Source organism: Thermothelomyces thermophilus, chromosome 3 (assembly GCF_000226095.1).
Source record: "Thermothelomyces thermophilus ATCC 42464 chromosome 3, complete sequence".
In the NCBI taxonomy this organism is placed as follows: Eukaryota; Fungi; Ascomycota; class Sordariomycetes; order Sordariales; family Chaetomiaceae; genus Thermothelomyces; species Thermothelomyces thermophilus.
In genome coordinates this window covers 1,965,132-1,987,764 of record NC_016474.1, presented here as the reverse complement: position 1 = coordinate 1,987,764, position 22,633 = coordinate 1,965,132, and the positions used below count along the sequence as shown (strand labels likewise).

Below are 22,633 nucleotides of genomic sequence, written 5' to 3'. Positions count from 1 at the left end.
AAAAAATGAAAATGAAATTTTAAAAAAAAGCAGAGAATAAATAAATAGAATAAGATTTAGAGACGCCCAGAGGACGCACCGGCCAACATTGAGTGACCTTGACGGAAGAGGAATGTCGACGGCGCGTTTTTATAGACAGGATATCACTCACCTTCTCCCGCGACGTTTAAGATCCTCGCGACTTGCGTCTGCACCGGGTTCAAGCTCCGACTAAAGTATCCCGCTCATGTTCTGCGGCCATTTCGGCGAGTTCGACAAAAGAGAGCCACGCGAAGCCGGCCAGGGTACTGGGCGTAGTACGTCCGTACTTTGAGGTCATTGCTCTGTAAGGGCATATGTAATGTATGTACATACAGAGATGCATGCCAGAGGTACCAATACGTACTGCATAGTGTAACCAACAGAGTATGCACTTACTATGGTGTGACGTACAGTACTGTACGGAGTACCGGAGCCCCGATGTGAGGCTGCGTCATCGGCGCGCCGGATGAACAGTCTGGCTGGTCCAGGTTGAGAGAAGCCACTGATGCGAGATGAGACCTGCAGGGCGACCCGTGTGTGTGCTTCGTGTGGGGTTAAACAGGCATGACAAGCATCGTGTCATGTGTGGCCTTCGCTCTGCGCTTGCCGGATCCGCGCTTGTCGCACCGCCATCAAGAGTTGCTGGGTGACGAATACACTAGTGTACAGGGCGCCGCCGCCGCTCGCTCGGCAAATAGCGTCGATAGGAAATGGAGCCCACATGTCCGTCATCACCCATGGCGGTTGCGGTGGGGGCCTGGTCTGCCCACGCCCACCCGACAGGGACAAGGACCAAACGGTGAGCGAGCGTAGTATTGTACTGTACGGAGTCGGTATGTATGTACCACAGTAATCCGTATAGTATGTGCCAGGGACTGCACCTTGCTTGGGGACCATGCTTGCGTGGGCGCAGTTTTTGACAGACGTTCCAGGCGCTCCGTTCCCCTGCATTTTGGTCAGGGAAGAAGCCTTGCCCCGGCCCATCGGTGTAGGTTATTTGACGAGCATCATGCGAGTGATATGAACTTAACTATTGACCACGGAGCATCCACCTCCTAGGAGACCCAGGGTGTTGGGAGGGGATCCAAAGGCTTTCTGGTTCGTGTTGAGCTGGGTTCGGTCTTCGGGGTTGTGAGTGGAGCAGGCAAAACGTGGCGGGCGGTCTTTGCTAGCGCCTTTACACTAAGAACGCGGTGCTCGAAAATCGATGGCTCCTGTGAAAGGAAATCTGGAAAGGGGAAATCCTATCTCGACCACCCCTGCTTTTGAGGCGAGGTCGAGCAAGGTCATCGTGTCCCGTCAATGAGTTTGGTAGTTCACCCGTCTTCCGCGCTTTGAACGGTTGAACAAGTGCGCAGATCTTTACATTGGACGGGGATGAGCATTCTGGTTCCTGTAAATTGAACTTGAGTCGCACTTTCCGCCTGGTACGGCCAGTGCCTTGCAGCTTCCCGATTCTGCTTTTGCTAGCGGTGTCAGCTGACGAGCGAAAACTGCTTGTGAATCCTCAAATGGCTGATGCCTGCTTGGCTGGTGCCTCTTTCCCGTGTTGTTGCTGCCAAGCACAATTCTCACGAAGGCACTCGCTGCAACCTGGAAACCGGCCTGCCTGTTGTCCACCCTGCGCGCGTGGCTGTGGGGACGGGCAGGAACAGGGTTGTTGTGCTTTCGGGGAAGGCGGAACAGCCTTGCGCTAGCCTCGGATAGCTAACGCCACCAATTTGAGCCCAACGTTAGCTTGCCTTTCTCTCTGACTTCCATCTCTCCTGCGATGTGTATACCGAGTAATCTCCGGAACTCTGTGTGACGCCGTCACGGAACGGGAGCCGGCATTACCTTGAGCAGATCGCAGCGCCTCTGCGCCTGAATGGCCATCACAAGCCCAAGGGCTCAGTCACACCGCACAAGCCAATCTCCGGATCGCAAAGCCGTGCTTATGATCATCTCGCCCAGCTTCTCAATCGCATATCCCGACATTGGGAAAGCAACAGCGAATCTTGGTTGAGCTGATGCCAGTTCAAGCCATCGCTGAGATTCGAACTAAAGGAGGCTTTAAGGAATCCCTCACCCACGACCTGCTCCTCCGTACATACTGCGCCCACAGACTGCGCCCAGCAAGCCACCGCCCACCTTTCAATGGCTGCAGCTATCGCCGAGCGCAAATGGTGGTCCCTCAGCGCAGTGCTATGTCTCAACGTTCAATCAACCAATTGGTTCTCCTCGTTGCTATCATTGGCATCCCTCAATGGCTAGGGGCGTCGATGCAGTAGATGTATGTAGAGTATCGGTATTTCGTACTCGAAGGTATTCGGTGGTCGGGGGCCGTGAAGTCCGTGAAGTCCATGTCGCCTGCAAGCCACTTCGAGACGCTTCGCATTGACGCCTGATGCGTGGAGCTCTTGATGTGCTTTGGGTTCCAATGCTGTGCAGATAGTGCCTGTGCGCTGTTATATTTCTTCATTTCCGTTTTTACAGGCATCCACAACCAGAGTAAGTCCTAGACTCTCCGGTATTGTGACACCCCACTACCGACATGATCTGTGGGGTGGCAGGCGGCGTGGAGGTTCTGCGGCCAGGGATGCGGCCGCGATCAATTAACTAGTGCATGTATGCACTGTACTCTATGTACTGTATGTATGTACAATACATACATACAGGCATACAATTCATACTACACATCATCGCAACACACTAAAAACCACCACACAATGCCTCACGATCTTAGTTCAGCTGCCTAAAATGCCTACCCAATACATATGCATAACTAGGTAGGTACTCCCTACACTGCACTGATTGGTTTGCACCGAGATGCCTCTCGAATCACACAGGCGCGCCGAACTGTTCCGTTTTCGGACTCCGTAGTGTACATTGCCCACTCGTGTTCCCTCCGCTTCACACCGCTTGACACTTCCACCAGTCCGCCGTTGCGTGCAGGCGTTCATACCTCCACCATGACACACACCGATGGGCTGGCATGAGCAACAAGGGTGGGGGCTAGTGGCATGGTGCGCTACGCAGTAACTGCAAGAGTACACCGGCGTATGGTACTGTCCATGGGAATTTTCATTCAATGATCCGCAAGGTCGTTCACCGCATTCGGCTTCGAGCCCTAGCAGAGAAACCTGCGCAGGCAATTGAGGGGCCTCCGCAATGATGACATCGTCGAACCAAAATTCTCTATTCACTGACATTTCCCGACTGGTACGGAGTACCGTGGTAGAGGCGAGTTGATATACCCCGTAGTGTGAAAGTGTACGGAGTAGTGTACTGTACCTACCATTACCTACCTCAGGTACGGAGTACATAAGGCATCTAACCTTATTTAGTGCTCTACTATAGATAACTATTGTATGTATGTATGTACGTAAACTCGTGAAGACCTATCTAGTGTATCCCCAACCCCCAACCCGGCCCCAGCCCGATTCATCGGGAAGAAATGATGCCAGTTCGAGCGAAGTAGGATCCTCCTGAGTGCAATGTCTCAGCCCCCACCCCCACGGTCAAGGTAATGTGGTTCGCTGACCTCCAGATCAAGCGCCCCTGTCTCCGGTCACGGGATCCTTCTTGTTCCCGAAAGGGTGATATTCCATCTCCTTTTCCGGTTGTAGGGACGAGCGGCGGTCGGCATCTTTCCACGGCTTCTGCGAGCAAGAACGTCCAACCAGGACGTGGGGAACAAGTGGCATGCATACAGCAGCTGCTGTTCTGGGGCCTGCAATGCCAACTCAGAAGCAGTGGCCCCCAGGACCAAAAAGACACAACAGCAGGATGCAACGATGGCACGCATGCAGCGAGGATGGCGGGTGTGGGCTGTGGGCCCTGCAGGCCCTGCATACACTGCAAGTGCGAGAACAGTCGCGGGTGCAAACTTTACCCGCAGTTAGTGTATGTACCCAGCCGATCAGCCTCAGGCCACTAAATATCCGAGAAATTGGGAGGTTCCACCTGCACCACCCACAACAACAACGCATCAAGTGAGGGGACCTGCGAGTCAACCGAGATGGTGGTGGCACAGCAGACCGGGTATGCAAGACCTCTCTTTTTTTTCAGCGCCACATGTCGCAATAACAGATCATTTACGGAAGCACGTACCGTCGGGTACTGTACATACATCCTTGACTTGCATCTCAGGACATGCAGACCGGAAAGTGGTACGGGGTACGGAGTACTGTGCTCGATGCCAGTGTCTGAGGTATGTATGGAGTACGTACAGTACCAGGTTATCAAAGGTGCCTAGCCTTCCTTTTCCTGAAGTAACTCGGCCAGGTTGGTCCCAAGCACGGAAGTACCTTGTATCAAGTACCTTAAGGTACCCAAGGTTCGTGCGTATAAAGTAGTTATCTTCCATGGAAACAAAAGAAGAACGAATCGTACTAACTACTGGTTGGTGCCCATGCAGCCAACACCTTGGACGTGCTGATTCAGGTACCAAGGCGGCACTTGCCGGGATCACATTCAGCACCCGTGTCGAAACTTTTTGCAGTCCAGTCCGCGCGTCAATTCAACCAAGCGACTGACAAAACGAAACTCAAAACAACTGGGAAAACTCCGGCAATGACTTATTATCCCATGACTCGCGTGTCTTACTCGTACACCTCTTTCGCCTAGAGTCCATAGGCGCTTCTCGCAAACCAAGACCCTGGCGGCAGCGACCAAAGCGAACCACAATGCCCCTACAGTATCCCGTATTTCACCGCCTCAGGTGGGATACCTCCGCACCTCAGGTACTGTACGTATCTACCTGCTGTGTAAGGTGAGGGCTTGATATTCATAAACTGGGAGCGACCACATCAATCACGACGGTATTTAATCAAGCAGCAAACTGATTTGATATTGTTTAGACCCAATGTACATACTTCTATATATACGTGGTATTCAGGGAAAGATGCAAGGCCAAGTCGCACCTCGCACCCGCGGGCCCAAATGAACTCCCAGGTCATATATAAAACCATGCTGCGTTAACTACTCCGTAGTTATCATGACAGCTCCGTCCGCGTTCCCTTCGCCTCTTCTCAGCGCCATGTCTTCTACGACAATTGGACTCCTGAAGGGTTTTTTTTTTTTCGTATGTGCGCGGAATACAAAGCAAGTCATCTACAATTCTACAGTGCTGCAGGTTTCTGTTTGTTCGCCCGAGAAGGTCAACACGACCCTGAAGTGTCAAACCGTTGACTCGATACCTCATCGAGGCGGGCTAGATTAGTGCACAAAACGTAACCCGTACTTCGCACATGCGGCGGGGTACGGATGGGCAAACAGTCTCGAACAACTACGCGTGCCATACCTGCCGAGCTCTTGAGGGCCAGCACTTTCCAGCACAGCGACTCTCCAGCCCGTCACCCAAACTCGACCGAGCAGCCTGCATCCGTTCTCCCGCGACCGCCAACGCCCATTCCATTTTCGCGCTCTTGAGCCGGGCCGGGATCTCAGACCATTCAGCATGCTCCACCACTCTTTTCCCGGCGGCTGTCCACATCGACCGCAGCTGCGGATCCAAGGGCCGGTATCCGACCAGACTACAACTACTCTGGAGATAACGTTAACGGGAGTGCTACACTCCGACCCCGCGAGCCGGGCCGCTCGCTATGGCCCTCCTTTTTCCCCACCTTGGGAGCCGTAGCCAGATGATAAAATGGCAAGTCCGCGACCCTACCCGCGGGATACTTTATGCGAGTACTTCACTACAAATAAGCGCGGTTTCTCTCACAAGCCCATCCCATCTTTGAACAATCCCCTCGGATATCAGGAAGGTCGTCAAGTCCCCCGTCTGTAAACGGTCAAGGGGCCCACTAAGAAGGGGGGGAAGATTTCGGTGGGGAGCGTCGTTATTATCCAATCATCGCCTCTTACACACAGATCCATCCGGGCTTCCAACACGGCTGAGCTGTCACCGAGGACCACGGTAATAGCAATGGCGGCGGGACAGGAATTCCAGCAATGGCAGGTCAGCGAGCCCTACCTTGAGACGCACTGCTCGCTCGGCGAGGGGCCATACTATGAGCCGGCCACCAACACGCTGCGCTTCGTCGACATCATCAAGAAGCAGCTCCACACCGTTTCGCTCGCCGAGGGACCTTCGTCGCTCCAGACGCTTCAGTTCGATGAGCCCGTCACCGTCACGGCCGACATCGAAGGCCGGGATCCGCAGGAGGCTCTCCTGGTTGGGGCCAAGCAGGGCCTGGCCGTTCTGGATAGGAAGACGGGCAAGTATGAATACGTCACCAGGTTTGGCGACGAGAAGGCCGAACGGATCCGGAGCAACGATGGCGTGGTCGACCCGAACGGCCGCTTCTGGCTTGGGACCATGACAGACTTCGGCCAGGGGCCTTTTCAGCCAGAGGGTAGGTTCCGATGCTTTCTGTTCCCATTTCCCATCCTGCCTTACCGGACGGACGGAAGGGGGGGGGCCGGGGCCCTTCGACTCGCATGGGGCTATGAGCCATATATATACGTGGCAAGCTTTCAGAGACTCCCAAGCAGCACCAGAAGTAAAGGCCACCGTCATACCCACACCTCCGCGCACCATAATCTCACTCGCCAGCTCATCTGCAATCCTCTCTGCCGTCGGCCATTCCACACCGCAGCTCTTAGCCGTGCCATGTGGTCTGACGCGCATACTTTACATGTAACCCTCATGTCTCGTCCCTACCCCCTCAATGTACCCATTAGCTAGCTCCTCCTACCAGATGACCCCATGCACGTCCTTACTCTAAGCCTTTTTGCGTCTCTAATCGTTCTCTCTTCTCTCTCTCTCTCTCTCTCTTTTTTTTCCCTTCCCTCTCTGATTTTTGTTCTTATTTTTCTCTACCCTCCATTCGGACTAACACAGGACTCTCAGGCTCTCTCTACCGCTTCACCGCCGGCGCCCCGGCCGCCCGCACCCTCTCAGACCTCACCATCCCCAACTCGGTCGGCTTCTCCCCCTCGGGCCGCACCATGTACTTCACGCACTCGACGGCGCGGGAGGTGCTGGCGTGGGACTACGACCCGTCGACGGGGGCGCACTCGAACCAGCGCGTCTTCTACCGCCACGACGGGCCGGGCGAGCCCGACGGCTTCCGCGTCGACACGGACGGCAACCTGTGGCACGCCGTGTACGGCGAGGCGAGGGTGCTCAAGATCTCGCCCGACGGCCGGCTGGTCGGCGAGGTGCGCATCCCGACGAGGAACGCGACCTGCTGCGAGCTCGTCGGCGCCGGCGAGCTCGTCATCACCACCGCCGCCGACGACGACGGCGAGGCCGACGGCGAGAGCAGGCGCCTCGGCGGCGCCGTCTTCAAGGTGCACGTCGGTGCCGAGGGGACCCCGAGGTTCGCATATAAGTTGTATTAACTAGGGAGGTTCCTTCGCCCCCTTCCCCCCCCCCGCGCCCCCCGCCGCCGCCGCCGGGTGGGCAGCCGGTTGACTTGATTCTTCGCAACTCATTGTTCACCCGCCTGGTAGGATTCCAAAGTTAGTATGGGCTGGTTGGTGGCGGGCGACGGCCCGTTACGATCTCGACCATTCCCTCCTGTGGATGGTCATCTATATTGGAATGGACGTACGCCTGTTTAAGTAGTCGGGCGAATGGAGCTAGCCAGTACCTTAGTTTCATCCATGCCAGACAACAAAGATACCAGCCTGACGACTGCGTGTTCACATATATGATCCACTAATAAGGAATTGCCAAAATACACACCTATAGGTGCAATTGCTGGAAGAAGCAGCAATTGCGGCATCGCTTTTGCATTTCACAGGAATATATACCTTCAAGACAGGTGTTTCGCATCAATGGGGAAATATCCGGCGTATGAATATTTCGGAACACAGGGTGGTAATCTGTGGCAGCCCAGTCAGCTATCGAAAAGACTGTTGGCCAGACCTGCCGAGGATTTGCCTCAGATCCATCAGTCACGCTGTACGGATTTCAATTCAAGGAATCGATAATTAACCTCGGTAGCAAGTTGCTTCTCGGTGCGTCCTCGACACTAGACTAGTAACACCCCTGGAGAGCCCTCAACGTATGCATGTACATACATACATACACGTATTGTGATCCATCTGTACGGAGTACATACAGTACATACGTACTCTAGGGGGTGGGCTCCGCGATCTGAGCCGTGTCGAGCCGCTCTCCAGGAGGGCTGTTAGGCGAGTGGCCTAACGGAGTGATCTGTCATCCGACGGCGTCCCGGCGGGCGGCTGAGCTTCCTACTGGCCCGGACATGAAAAGTCCTAGCAGATACAGGGCATCTGTTCGGTCAGGACCGTGATGCATGTATGTACATACACTACAGTACTCTCGGCATGACGTGGACAAGGAAGGAGGGGAGCGGGCAACGCAAGGTTGGGACACGGGAGCAGCTCTAGAGAGCAACCCTGGGAAGTCTCCGACAGCCACCAGAGTTTTCAAAGGATTCATCCTTCTTATTTTTTCCTTCTGTGCTGTATTTTTCATGAGCCGAATGGGCTCAGTTTCTTGTCAATATGTCATGCTCAATTGGTCTTGTCGGGACGCGCCTGTAGCCTGGAACACTTGCGAATGCCGCCTCAGATCCAGTGAGTGCCAAAACATGCAAATGGCCAGCGCCACACTTCCCAAAATTAGAAGGGAAAAGTAGCTTCGTTATTGAAACCACATGACCTCGAAGGATTGGGCTGATCCTAATTCTTGTCAGCATCCCCGGACCATTGGCCAGATACCCTGGAGAGCGACCCCAGGACTGAGCTGCAGCCAGGGATCGTATGGAGTGATGGCGTTTGATTCGAGCTGAACCTACAATAGTTAGTTGACAAGACCGCCCGGTGTGCCAATGCCCTAATTAATAATGGATTTCGGACCACCCTGGCCGGAGTGTTGAGGTGACTTCAGACGGGACTTTTTTGATGACGGATCCAATGCCAAAACGTCCGACCGCGAGCGGTGAAGATATCGAAACAGATTGGCGGTCGGTATATTGAATCAAGGGTTCGATCTTAGGTAACTAGATCATCGCAGATTCAACCGAAATCCCGAATATCATCTTTCAAGCGCCTCTTCAGCGTGGCTACTCGGGCTGGGACCAAAAAATGACAAAATCTGCGTGCAGTTGTACAATCCGAACCCTACATGCTTTGCGAAGGAAGGAACAAAAATTCTAAGATTGCAGAAAGCGTTGTAGCAATGATAAATACAGTTTAAGCTTTACGGCTGCCAAACATAACGCCTCTACATTCCATTCCTTAATTAGGTATTGTACCTAGTTATCGTCGCCATTGTGAGCTGCCTTAATACGGTTAAAGCCAAGTCTTATACATAAGCTACATATTAGAATGATATATAAAAGAGTTCTTTTATTGGAACTTTACGCTTTGGGTTGTATTCGGGAGGCTCTATCATTCAAGAAAAGAACAATAATAGAATCGTTCTCTTTCCTATCATTAACCGTGCAAGAGCGGATGGGCGAGTCGGCAGTGAACCATGTTAGGGTTAGGGTTTCTCTGCCGTTCGGCCCACGCGGCGGCGCCGCGGCGCGGCGGCGCGGCGCGTTAAAACCCACGGCGGGCCTCGATTTCACACTGCTACTGCCTTGTGCCCTCACGCTTCAGAACTTCAAAGTGAAACAACACCACATCCGGCCGACTCGATCATCACGATGGCCGAGAATTTCAATCTTGACTTAGTCTACCGCTATGGAGTAGCAGATGATGACGTGGACTCGCTCTTCGGCGGCGGCGATGAGATCGATCCGGCTTCTCTCTTTACTGAAGCCGGCGCCATCGAGCCGCCGCCGAGGTCGTGCGGGCCCGATTGTGAGCCGGCGTCACCTTCGTCGCATGGAAACCTTCATGATGCGACTAACTCAGCCGCTCAGCTCCGCTTTCCCAACGTCTCGGCGCCTGCTCCTGCTCAGTCGACCCAGAATGACGCGCCGGCGGTGCAACAGTCGGCGTTCCCGGGCTCACCTCGGGAGCCTCAACTGTCACTGCCCCAGCTCTCCCTGCCCGCGGTCCCTGATCCTCTAGATGCCTTTTTATCGCTCCTAGATGGACACACTTCAGGTGACTCTGTGGTTAGTACCCAGCATTCTGTTTGTTCTGCTTCTGCCTCTGGGTCTGCAGCGAGATCGCCTGAGGAGGACCCCGATGATGCGGCTCTGGAAGCCGAGCTCACAGACCTCTGGGAGGCCGCCACAAGCAGCGAACCGCCTGTTAATGCTCAAGCAGAAGACCGAGACGGCGACACGATCCGGAATGAGATGGAAATCTCCCCGGCTGACATGCCCGGCTTTCGCTACGCAAAGAGCCAGACCAACTCGTTCATTCGCTTGCCTCGGCGAATCGACCACGACTTGAAGTTGGCACATGAACTTGGCTACTATATCACGCTCAGTACGGCCCCGCCGAACCTTCGCTTTCTTAATTAACACTTAGTTACTGACCCGAGCCAGATCGCAAAACCAAGGTTGAGGTTCTCTACGGCCACCTTGAGCTGACTCTGGACGAGGGCAAGCGCCTCGGCCAGGACATCAAAAAAATTTTGCAGGATTCCAAGCTCTTTCCGCTCGTCTCGGAACCCACAGGTACCGCAACCGCAACCAAAAAGGTGCTCATCAAGATCGCCTTGTACCTCCTCATCTTCAAAGATTGGGGCCGCATCTGGTTCGGCGACAAGCGGAATAACGCAGCCACTCGCAAATATCTCTGGCCCAGAGATTCGTCAATGTAAGCACACTTCCCTCTGATCTGTGTTATAAAGCGAAGAAAACAAAAGGCATCTCAACTGACAGCGTTCATACAGCCTCCTCGCCGGCTTTGTCATGGTTCTTTACCGGATGTACACCAATACAAAGCAGAAGTACCTCGCCATGAAACGCATCCAGGCTGCGATGAAGAACGCCGACTCCGGCGACCAGACTCCGCTGTCGCCGTCCTCGCCGGCTCCCTCCGCAGAGTCTCCCAAATCCGCCCCGGGCGGGGCCGAGCCTACCGCTCAAGGCCAGTCATTCTTCGCGGCGCTCGTCTCTGGCGCCGTCGCCGGCAAGAAGCGCAAGCTCAGCGAAGCCATTCTCGGTCTCGACGATCACCACGCCGACGCGGCGGAGGTGCCCGCCAATGCCCGGCTCAAGTACCACGTCTACGTCAAGGACAAGGCCGACGGCGTCGACATCGCGCCGCCCACCACCTACCGCCACACCGACTACATGATCGCGCACGGCGCCTTTTCCAGCATCAAGGCCGCCTTCGAGGCCGCCGGCCAGGATCCCGTCTATGAGATCATGACCCCGTCCGGCAAGAGAAAGATCCACAGCGAGGCCGACTGGGATGCCGCAGTCCTGGCCATCTACAACGCCAGGCGCGCCGGCGGCGTCGTGGAAGTGGAAATCTTTGTCTGACCCCCACCTTCCACCCCTCCCACACACGTCTGTGAAGGTTGTGTAGGGAGCAGACAATTTCGAGCATACATTATACGGATTGGTACTTGCCGGAAAGGAATTGTTCTCAGCAGAAGGTACTTACGAAGGATGACACTCGGGAATTACGACATGGGCGTTGGGATGGCATCCAAGGTACTGGACTAGGAGTCGGTGGCCGCATTTGCTTTTCATTGTAGAAGATACCCGAGGGGAACGCGACAATGTCGCTTATGTTCACAGGAACCTTGACACATGAATGATGATGAAGATTGCCAGTTTTCTCAAACAAAGCATTAGTACACTTGTATCATGACCGTTGTGCTACTCACGAAACGTCTCGATCCAGTGGATGTCTAACGAAAAACATATGGGCGGTTATCTGCTGTTGCTTGCTGGCGGAACACTCGCGTCACAGATTGTACGTGGTGGTTGCTGGGAAGACTGGTGTGTGGTCGGGCTTTGGCTCTCCTCTCTTGAAACAAAATCAGCACGGAGTTTGTGTGTCTGGTGTAAAACAATTCCGCATGCCCCTCAGGACTAGAGTTCCAGCGGGCCGAGCAACTGCCGTGCCAGAGAACCATGCACAAGCCTGTGTGTCCATAGCTAGTAAAGTCCAAGCAACTCGTTGAAGTTTGTTTGGGGGGGGGGGGGGGGGGGAAAATGCAAAATCACATACCCCAAAGGTTGCATTACATACCATAGCAATATTACTAGAAGACACTAGCCAGGGAGAAAGCTCATGATTCCACAAGGCCCCTCCCCCCACCAACAAACCCCTAAAACGCCGCCCAATGCTTCTCCCATAAATAACCAAGCAAAATCAGCAGCAGCAGCAGTAGTAGTACCCGAGACCAAAAAAACAACAGAACGAAGATGTGAACCGAGCCGAATAAATCTTACAAGAAACTTACAATCTTATCCTCCCCTCGTCATTCCCACCGCCAAACCACCTCCTTATATCCGCGCCGCCTCCTCTTCCTACATTGTGACTCCCACTCCCGCTTTGCCCCTCGTGACCGCCCATCCACTTGGGCTTCTTGATCCCCTGCCCGAGGTCCTGCAACCATTTGGGGGTATCGAGCGTGTCAATCGTATTCTTGACGCGATGGCCCAGCGCCTCGAAAAAGTTCTCGTCGTCTCCCTCGTCGGCAGGGAGGGGCTCAGCGCGGCCGACTGTCCTGGTCGAGGTGTTCGCCTGCGCTCGCCGGCTGCGCGAGGGGGTTGCGGCACTACCCGCGGCGGGCGACGTGCCGAACGGGGTTGGGGTCTGTCCGGCGCGGGGGATAGACAGAACTGGGGCCGAGCGCCCGGTGCGGCCGTTGCCGCCGCCGCTGCTGTTGACGACGTCGGCGCGGCGCGCCCGGACGGCGGCCAGCGTGCCGTTCAGCTCGCGCTCGATGAGGTCGCGGCCTTCGCGCCACGCCCCAAAGGCGGCAGAACTGCCCCGATCGGCGACGTCGTCCTCCTCCTCCTCGTTGTCCAGGGCGTCGACGACGCCGAAGCTGACGACGCGCTTGACCCTGCCGTAGAGGCCGAACAGAGTGGCGCACACGGGGAGCAGGATGAAAGCCGGGAAGAGGTAGTCGAACCACTTGCCGAGCGGGGTGAGGTTGATGAGCTGGCCGAGGAAGTCGTAGAAGACGGTGTCGCGGTAGATGACCCCCAGGAATGTCATGAAGTTGTAGGTGAGGGGCACGCTGAGGCGGGCAACTTGGCTGGCGTACCAGAAGGCGGACTCGTGGGCGGTGTTGCGGCGCACGAGAGCGCGGCCGCGCCAGACTTTGACCTCGGTGATGGAGATGAGCGCGGCCGCGCACATGTAGACCATCCAGAGGGCGGCGATGACTTGGCCCGCGAAGCCCACCTGGCCTTTGCCGGCGACCTGGTGGTGGACGACGCTGTAGCGGATGACGGAGAGTTGGGGGAAGAGACCCTTCACGAGCTCGGACCAGACGATGCAGACGGAGGCAAGGGAGAGGACGGCGGCGAGGGCGATCTGCAGGTACGGGACGAAGTGGTAGTGAAACAGATAGCGCGTATAGGGGGTGAAGATGGTGTGTCGGTCCCAGAAGCCGGCATGGGGAGAAGCCCGGCCGAAATCCAGCTTCTTGGACGCTGCCGAGTCCAATATCGCTTGGGTCTTGACCGCGTCCTCCAGCAGCCGATTCCACTCACTCACATACCGCGACCGAGCGTGCTTCGCCCTGACCAGCCTTCTGGTGAGTTCGGCAAGGTACTTTGCGGTGATGACGTTCGGGAGCGGGCTCGGGTTTCCAGATCCTCGGAGGATGCTTGCCCGGCCAGGTGGCGACTCTGGCAGGTTGGTCATGTCGGCCAACTCTTCGATCCAGTCCTGGAACAGACTGGCGCTACCACCCTTGCGTCGACTGAGCTCTGCGACCTGCAGCTCGAGGTCCTCCACGTCCACTATCGAATCTTCCATCTTCTCGTAGATCTTTGGGGCCTGTGCCTGGATCCGGCGCAGCCTGCCGCTGATGTTGGCATTGCGGAAGAGGCGGCGAGGTATCGAAACGAGGCCGTGGCCCATCAAGTAGATGACCAAGATCAAACCCCAGCAATATGCGAGTGCCATGACGGTGCTCTTGAGCGACTCGGAGAAGTGACCGTAGGATATGAGGACGTAGATCAGCCCGAGGGCGCCGGATCCGAAGACGATGCCATAGTACTGTGCGTTCGCACGCAGAGAGTCGAGGAGCTTTGCCTTCGGCTCGCGGTAGCCAGAATCCGAGTACTCGCCGAGTATGGGGAGGATAAACCTGATCACAGGGAGGTTAGGGGCGAAGACCAAAGGCAAGAACCCCCAGGGGAGCGCGCATACCAGGTGAGGGCAAAGGTGAGCCAATACGTGATCCTCCACGACACCCTGAGGGTTCGCTCGTCGAGCCATATCCCGCGGGCGTCAATGTTGTCGGTCATGGCGCTGGAAGCCAGGTCGATTGGGACCAGCAGGACCATGCTGGCGGGAAGCCATAGCGCGAAGAAGACGGGCACAAGGAGAAAGGCGGGAGTGGTGCGGAGCGGGAGGTAGTGTCGGAGGATGAGGAGGACGACGACCGAGATGCAGAAGAGTGCGACCAGCGCAACGCCCAAGGACGGCGCCTGCGACGGCGATGCCGTTGGTTCAATCATGATGAGAGGGGTCGGTGTGTTGCATATCCAAGCCGGGCCGCCGGGGGTGTCTTGGGTCTGACTGGAGATATGAAAGGATCCAAAAAAGGCTTCAAGTCGCAGTGGCAAGCGCAACAGTTGAATCTCCTGCTTGCCCAGGCAGGCAGTTGTTATGTCACAGGGCCCCTGTAGTCAGGTAGCGCAGGGGTGCATTGTCAAATGGCACGGGGATAGCTTAACGCTCTGCTTTGATTGGCCGCACCTTCATGCTAGTGATGTTGGGTCTCGGCAAAGGTTGCCCCTCCCCCCACCGTCATCACCGAAGGCAACCCGGTCCAAGATCGGGGTTTTGGAAACTTGAAACTAGTTTCGTTGTCGGGGTTGCCCGTATGGTAAAAGGATCTGGCGGACAGTTTCCCCTTGCACTTCAATTCCAGGTTGGGGCATGCCCGAAGTAGATACGAGGAGGGGATCTAAGCCAGTATTTTGCTTTGATCAACTAGTAGGTGCGTCTACTTGTCTACTGCTTAGCAAAGACGCGGGGCGCCGTTGTACTCTTGGCGAAGCTAAAACTTGGCTCTCTGCCCGGGAAAGGAAGGCAGCCCAGAAGCACAGAGGAAGAGAAGCCACTGCACCTAGGAAGGGAGGCAAACCCCACCCCACCCTCTGTGCAACCACTGCATCAAGCAGCTACAGCGGAGGAGGGGCCAGATAGGTAATGATAAAGGAAGTCGGAAGATGAAGATAAGATGACGGCCCTCCCCCGAACTGTTTGCGCCCGGAAGCTGCCGAGCTACGGACTCTGGCATGAACCGAGGAAATCGACCATTGTTGCTGTTTTTCTACGCATTTTCTCATCCGCGACAGCGCAGGCCGGACGAAGCAGATATAGCGATTCAAAGATGGAGATCGAACTTGCAGCGCCGAATGGCAGGAAGTGGACCCAGCCACTGGGCCTCTTCATCAACAACGAGTTTGTCAAGAGCAGCAATGAGCAGAAGATCGCCTCCATCAACCCCACGTCGGTAACTCTCAAGGGCCAACAGAAGAGAAAGTTACGAAACTAACTCTGCCCCAGAACGGAGGAGGAGATATGCTCCGTCTTTGCCGCCACGGCCGACGATGTTGACAAGGCCGTGGCAGCCGCCCGCAAGGCCTTCAAAGATCCCTCATGGAGGTCCCTTTCCGGCACTGAGCGCGGGGCCCTCATGGTGAAGCTGGCCGACCTGGTTGCGCAGCACGCCGAGACGCTGGCCACCATCGAGTGTCTCGACAATGGTAAACCCTACTCGGTCGCGCTCAAGGAGAACGTGCCGGAGGTGATCAACGTCCTCAAGTATTATGCCGGGTACGCCGACAAGAACTTTGGTCAGGTCATCGACGTTGGCCCGGCCAAGTTTGCCTACACCCTCAAGGAGCCCCTAGGCGTCTGCGGCCAGATCATCCCCTGGAATTATCCCCTCGACATGGCGGCCTGGAAACTGGGACCCGCCCTCTGCTGCGGCAATACGGTGGTGCTCAAGCTTGCCGAGCAGACCCCGCTCTCGATGCTGTACGTGGCACGGCTTATCAAGGAGGCCGGCTTTCCGCCGGGCGTGGTCAACATTATCAATGGCCACGGCCGGGAGGCGGGCGCGGCGCTGGTGCAGCACCCTGGCGTGGACAAGATCGCCTTCACCGGCAGCACTGCCACCGGCAAGGAGATCATGAAGATGGCCTCGGCAACCATGAAGAACATCACCCTTGAGACAGGGGGCAAGTCGCCGCTCATTGTGTTTGAGGACGCCGACCTCGATCTAGCGGCGCAGTGGTCTCATATCGGCATCATGAGCAATCAGGGCCAGATCTGCACCGCCACGTCGCGCATCCTGGTCCACGAGAAGGTGTACGACGAGTTCGTCGGGCGGTTCAAGGCCAAGGTCGAGGAGATCTCGGTGGTGGGCGACCCGTTTGAGGAGACCACGTTCCAGGGGCCGCAGGTGACAAGGGCTCAGTATGATAGAGTGCTTTCGTACATCAAGTCGGGCCAGGAAGAAGGCGCAACGATTGTCCTGGGTGGCGAACCGCTGCCACAGAAAGGCAAGGGCTTCTTCATCGCGCCAACCGTCTTCACCAACGTGAGGCCCGAAATGAAGATCTTCCGCGAGGAGATCTTTGGCCCTTGCGTGGCTATCGTCAAGTTCGATACGGAGGAAGAAGCCATTCAGCTGTCCAACGACACGACGTACGGCCTCGGGGCAGCGCTCTTCACCAAAGACTTGGTGCGGGCGCACCGGGTTGCCAGGGAGATCGAGGCGGGCATGGTCTGGATCAACAGCAGCAACGATTCCGATTTCAGGATCCCGTTCGGAGGCGTCAAGCAGTCGGGAATCGGCAGGGAGCTGGGCGAGGCCGGGTTGGCACCGTACTGCAATATCAAGGCGGTTCATGTGAACATGGCGGCGTGACGGCCCCGGCTGTGCCTCAACACGGAGAATTGTTTACGAGAAATTCGCACCTCACTTTGTAAAAAAATCTGCTCTAGCTCTGAAGATAACGTTAGTCCGAGACTGCCTCTCCTTTAACCACGCGACGGAAGGTTTTGTACTTTTATGGAATACTCTTATACTTGGTATACATGTATGTACTGTACATACTGACTGTACGGAGTACAAAAGGAGGTGCCAAGAAAACGACGTCATCCTTGCTAGCTTTTCTTGCCGCTTTACGGATTCCATACATCGTACGGAGTACGGATTACATAGTACACTAGGTCGAAGGTCTGGAGCTTCACCCCTGCCAGAGAGGTTCGCGCTAAGAATCTGGGGACGGGCGCCCGCTCGCTGATTGGGTGGGCTCTTAAAGAGGACAGAGAAGGAGCAAAACTGCACAAGCCCAGGCTTCACTGCACCAGACATCGTCGTCATTCTGTTGCGAGCGCATCGATTATCCTGCGGGCGAGATTACAAAGTGCTGGCGCAGCACTTGACCTCGCAGGAAAAGGTACAAAAATAATTAACCATTACCACATAGGTATCCCACGGCCGCGACGCGATACCCCGCCAGCTGGAGAAGAAGTATCGCAAAACCGAATCCGCGCTGTCACGCGATGGCCCCCCCAATACCCCGGACCGAGGTACGACTGTCGTACCCTCTATATGCCCTCGACTTCGACCCCGAGGATGCAAACCGCCTCATCGTGGGCGGCGGCGGCGGAGCTGCACGCAGCGGGGTTGGGAACAAGATCAGCGTGCTGGACGCATCCCACGACGCCGCGCCGCAAATTGTCTCGGAGATCGAACTCGGCCGCGACGAAGACAGCGTCAACACTCTTGTTGTCGGCTCGCGCAGGAATAACGCGCTTCTCCTCTACGCGGGTATCAATTCGGCCGAGGAGGATCTGAAGAAGGGCAAGAACGAACACTTCAGGGTGTTTGCAGCCGACCTGCCCTCCGGGGCCAAGGAACAGCCCAACCCCAAGATCGCCGAGATCTCGAGGTCCGCCCTCTTCTCGACCACAGACACGGACGCATATCAGAGATTGCTGAGGATATCGGGCCCGGTTGGCGCAGCCGCGACAGGCAGCATCGGACGTTCCAACGATCCGCAAATCGCCGTCTTCGACATGCCTGCCGCGACCAGCAACAGCCCGGCGCCCCAGCTCCGGGGGAAGGTGGAGCTTCCAAAGGAGGCTCAGGATATGGACATGATGCAGGTCTCGGACGACGAGCACCAACTGGTGTACTGCGACAACTACGACATCTACACCCTGGTGGTCACCAAGACGGCCACCAGCGGTCCGCATGCCGTCTGGTCGATGCCGCTGGACGCAGCGACGGGGGCCAAGGATCGGCCTTCCCTGCGATGCATACGCTTCCTGACACCAACCTTCGTGTTGGCCGTCGCAAACATCAAGTCGGGCGGCGCGGTCCTCCAGGGCTTCCGCCTTCCCAACCGATCCGACCTGGGTAAGGAGGAGAAGGAAGGGAAAGCCAGGCTGGCCATCTCGGCGAAACTTCCCAAGAGCATCAGGCGCGCGACGAGCATGGCCGTCCGGAATCTCTCCCCCCCGGCCAGCCCGTTCGCCAAGCAAGACGAGACCCAGTTCGTCATCGCCGTGACGGGCCAGGACAGCTCCATCACGCTGTACACTCTCGACCACCAGTCCATCGGCGACATCAACCTCATATCCAACCTCTACCCAGTCACCACGTTCAAAGAGGTCCACGCCGGCCCCATCTCCGGCCTCGCCTTCTCCAGCATAACCCCTTCGGCGACCGCCGGGAAACAGCAACCGCAGCAACCCCCGCACATCAAACTCGCCTCGATAGGCTCCATGGCCAACACCTGCGTGGTCCACTCTCTCCCGCTACGACCCCGGCGGGAACAAGAACAGCAGCAACAACAACAACGACGACGTCAACAACAACAAGAGAAGCAGCAAGGAGCCCCCGGATACACGCTAGCCCTCAAGCCCCGCCGCCCCTCGCCCGCCAGCCTCCTCCTCACCTCCGCCCTCGTCTTCGCCCTGCTGGCGCTCCTGCTGCAGGGCGTCCTGGAGGTCAAGGGCCTCTCGCGCCCCGTCATCGGCGCCCGCTCCGTCACGCCCGTGCGCTGGCACAGCCCCGGGCGGTTCTACGGCGTCGCCGTCGAGGCGCGGGCGGAGGCGGCGGCGCCCTCGCCCCTGCCGGTTGCGGGGGTGTTGGCGGAGTACCACGAGGCCAAGAAGGCGTTGCAGGGGAAGAAGACCGGCGCGGGCGCGGGGGCCGGCGAGAAGAAGGAGGACGGGGAGGAGGGAGAGGAGGAGGAGAAGACTGTGGTGGTGGTCCTGCATCACGTCGCGGAGGAGGAGGTGGTGATCCGGGTGGAGGGCCACGACGCCGCGCGGCACGGGGAGGCCAAGAGCTGGGAGGAGCTGGCGGAGGAGCAGAAGCAGAAGTGGAAGGCGGCGCTGAAACGAGCAGGGCAGTGGGGCGAGGAGATGGGCGAGGCGGCCTTCAAGGGCATCTTGTTTGCGGAGATCCCCGCGGCCGTGGGCGCTATGGTTGCGTGAGACGGGAGGATTTTTTTTTTTTTTTCCCTCGGGCTTGTCACTTTTTCATTTTGGACCTAACGAGTTGATGGGACTGACGAGGTATGGTTTTGTGTATGTACTGTATGTACTGTATGTTTGTATGAGGGTATCGGTGGTGTTGCCGGTGGTTTTGACGGTTGCCGCCCAGCTGTACCGCAAGTTAGTTGTGCGTATTCTTTATTAGTTTTGGTTAAGAAGGACCTCTCGCTATATAAACATAATGATTTTGCAATCCCGTTCACATTGGGTCATTCCGCTGTATGTGTGAGTTGATGAAGTCGAGGGTTGGTCCGAGAAGTGTACACCTGCGAAAGACAAACCTGCTCGGTCACACCAGGCTCTATCAGCTTCTCTGCCTTATTGATAACCCGGACAGAGTCCGGAAATGGCGAGCCCGAGTCAGTTGTGGGTTGTCACAACCGTTACTGCTCGCTCCCCCTCCCCCCCCCTTTTTTTTTTACACAAAGGAGAAAAAGAAAAAAAAAAAAGGTGAACCTAGGGCGGGTCGCAGGGCGTCACGTACATGTTCTGATTGACGCCGAGATCAGGCACGGTGCAATATAATATCGATCCCTGACAATGCTGCAACCCTCCTCAAGGGACTGGTCCTAAGATCCGACATAACTGATATATAAATGTCCCATTTCCGGTTGCTTAGCTATTGGTGTTTGGCACTTCCGTACCTTGCCCTCTGCCTACCCGCCATGGCAACATCACAAGGCAAGTAAGGTAGCGGGTGGCTCCCTCGAGCGGCAAGCGAAAGCGGAAGAAGACCGCTTTGCCGATTGCTGGCTGGAACATGCATGGCACGTTACCACGACGTGTCGATGTGTTACCGTATGGACATTAACGGTTGCCCCGGCTTGCTGCACTGCGGGCGAGAAAGCGAGCTATTGAACGTTGCTTGCTTGTCCCGGCAGCAACGCGAAGAAACGTGCTGCTTCACCTCGCACCGCAGCAGGTTCAGACAACTCGAGCAAGAGGGGACCGGATATCCCTAGAACGCAAACTCAAATGCGGTATGTAGACTGGTTTATGAAGGGGCTCCTGCCCTTCGTTCAATTCTGGACTGGAGGAAGGCACCATTTGGTCGAGCCGGAATCCGGGTTCATTTAACCCGTGGTCACCCATTGCTTACCAGCTGCTATCTAGATGCTCTCAAAGACCGAAAAAACCTGGGGTGCGCTTTCCCAGGGCTCCTCCCCCGCTGGACCGTGGACGGGTTGGGGCAGGAACATTTCAACAGCTCAGGCTTTGAAGCTAGGCAACCTCCTCTGGTACCGAAAGGTGACGATTGCGCGTCTTGTAAATTGCCGTTAGTTGTCTGTTTAAGGTTTTTCTAACCACCGAAGGCTCATGATTTCTTAAATTTGTGTTACGAAAGCTCTCACTCATCTCTCATTTTCCTGTATACCACTTACACAAGTCGTCGCTACAAAGCTTGCGGTGCCGTTTCTCGCAACTTTCACTCCTGCTGGCATACCACCCGTTGTCCGCTACGCAGCTCCGCAGATTCTCTCGAGGTCGACTTCAGCCGGAATGCAAAGTGGTGATCGGTGAGCCGCTTTTACGAATTTAGGATATTTTGCCGCGTCATCCTTTATACGGGAATACCAAGCCTTCGAGGCTGCAATCCCCCGGGCGCCAGACCTACCGGAATCGGCTCCCAGTACGTGCGGCTGATCGTTGCAGTCTGGGCCGACATCCTGCCCATGGTTACAGCAAGATGCATTTCATTGTCTGCTCGACCCTGGCCGCTGCCGAGAGAAGATGACTCGCCTTCGTCCTCCTGCCCTCGGCTCGCAGCGCATTCATGGCTGATCAGCCCGACTTGCCCGCCTTTTCCGCTTCTCCGATCGCCTCGACTAGCCTGCTCTTGACTTCGAGAAGCTCTGCGGGTTAACAACTTCCGAAAGGGAATCTCCATGTCGTCCCGGCAGGGCTGCACCGTTTGCGACAACTCGCTGTTTCGTTAATATCTTTCGTTAATATCTGAAGGTTCAGCTGGATGCGAGGCTACCTGTCACCTTACAGGTCATTGCGGGTCCGTTTATATTGAACTTGCGTTTCTCGACCCTGTCTTGCACCGTCGGCCATAGGCGGGTATCGTTTTCGTGCTTCACAACATCAACTCGTCGGCGCGGTTGGCGGAGTTCAGGAACCGATGACCCGTGGTCTTCATCAAGTTTCTTCTAAGTCCTCGAAGGGTGGTTGCACACCTGCAGAGCACCTCGTATTTTCGATACCATCTTGTGCCGCTCCCCGAGCGACCGTAGAGCTACGGTTGCAGGAAACAGAATGTTGGGAAACCCCTCGCGAGGTAACAAGGCAACCTGTGCCGGAAAGATGGACGGTAATATAGAACCCGGTCTTTTGCAACGTGGGTGTTCGCAGGTCCCGGGGGTGTGGCATCTGCCACCTTCATTTATACTTCCCCGGATACCCCCCCATCGCCGAGCCCTCTCTCGGTCGCTCTCCTCTGTGACCCTACTGCATGCACACCGGAGCTTGTGCCGCTGCGGGAACCTTTTAATTTTGTCTTGATACCATTGGCAGCGGCTAGGTTGCCAACACCTATCGTGTCTCTGGTATATTCCTTCACCCCCTCCCGTCCACTACATGCCGTGGACTCTCGGGTGCCAAAAGAACCATTGTCTTTGCTAGGCGCAGCAGGTAATATCGCGCCCGACTCACGATGAGGCTGTCGTCCACCCTCCCGGCCGCCTTGCTTGGCTTGGCGTGTGCCCATAACAACCATGGCCAGCACGTGCCAAAGCTCATGGGAGCGAGACGGCTTCTATCTGAACTGGGCACATGGAAGGGAGCATATTCCGGCGGACTTACCACCGCCAGAAAGTCTACCAGTAGTCGACGGGGATTCTTGAAGGGGCGGCAAGATGATGACGACGAGGGACGCTGCGGGCCTGGTTACGGAAGCTGTGCTGAAGGAGAGTGTTGCTCCCTTGAAGGGTATGTTTGCCTCCCTGACCGGCGTTGACGGGAAGGTCAACTAATGAAACCGAGATAGATGGTGCGGAACGGGCCCGGACTATTG

The 22,633-nt window shown here is 56.3% G+C and overlaps 6 protein-coding genes across 6 annotated transcripts; 4 read left to right on the top strand and 2 right to left on the bottom strand.

The window, feature by feature from the left end:
- Nucleotides 1-5,645: 5,645 nt before the first annotated feature.
- MYCTH_81013 (uncharacterized protein) lies at nt 5,646-7,728 on the top strand. Its single transcript, XM_003662919.1, has 2 exons — nt 5,646-6,362; nt 6,860-7,728. Exons 1-2 carry the CDS (start codon nt 5,933-5,935, stop codon nt 7,351-7,353), a joined length of 924 nt encoding a protein of 307 aa, XP_003662967.1. The 5' UTR covers nt 5,646-5,932; the 3' UTR covers nt 7,354-7,728.
- Nucleotides 7,729-9,561: 1,833 nt separating this feature from the next.
- MYCTH_2304250 (uncharacterized protein) lies at nt 9,562-11,815 on the top strand. The gene is made up of 4 exons (XM_003662918.1): nt 9,562-9,792; nt 9,855-10,371; nt 10,431-10,704; nt 10,781-11,815. The coding sequence occupies exons 1-4, from the start codon at nt 9,685-9,687 to the stop codon at nt 11,373-11,375; spliced, it is 1,494 nt and encodes a 497-aa protein (XP_003662966.1). The 5' UTR covers nt 9,562-9,684; the 3' UTR covers nt 11,376-11,815.
- Nucleotides 11,816-12,045: 230 nt separating this feature from the next.
- Nucleotides 12,046-14,673, bottom strand: MYCTH_2304247 (uncharacterized protein). Its single transcript, XM_003662917.1, has 2 exons — nt 14,236-14,673; nt 12,046-14,173 (listed from the first exon to the last, which is right to left on the bottom strand). Exons 1-2 carry the CDS (start codon nt 14,544-14,546, stop codon nt 12,304-12,306), a joined length of 2,181 nt encoding a protein of 726 aa, XP_003662965.1. The 5' UTR covers nt 14,547-14,673; the 3' UTR covers nt 12,046-12,303.
- Nucleotides 14,674-15,127: 454 nt separating this feature from the next.
- Nucleotides 15,128-17,240, top strand: MYCTH_2304244 (uncharacterized protein). Its single transcript, XM_003662916.1, has 2 exons — nt 15,128-15,546; nt 15,604-17,240. The coding sequence occupies exons 1-2, from the start codon at nt 15,428-15,430 to the stop codon at nt 16,970-16,972; spliced, it is 1,488 nt and encodes a 495-aa protein (XP_003662964.1). The 5' UTR covers nt 15,128-15,427; the 3' UTR covers nt 16,973-17,240.
- Nucleotides 17,241-17,333: 93 nt separating this feature from the next.
- On the top strand, nt 17,334-19,822 carry MYCTH_2304243 (uncharacterized protein). The gene has a single exon (XM_003662915.1). The coding sequence runs from the start codon at nt 17,614-17,616 to the stop codon at nt 19,555-19,557; it is 1,944 nt and encodes a 647-aa protein (XP_003662963.1). The 5' UTR covers nt 17,334-17,613; the 3' UTR covers nt 19,558-19,822.
- A 1,252-nt stretch (nt 19,823-21,074) lies between these two features.
- Nucleotides 21,075-21,299, bottom strand: MYCTH_50125 (uncharacterized protein; the record flags this gene model as incomplete). The annotated part of the gene is made up of 1 exon (XM_003662914.1): nt 21,075-21,299. A coding segment is annotated over one exon (225 nt), but the record flags the coding sequence as incomplete, so codon positions are not given.
- Nucleotides 21,300-22,633: the final 1,334 nt, after the last annotated feature.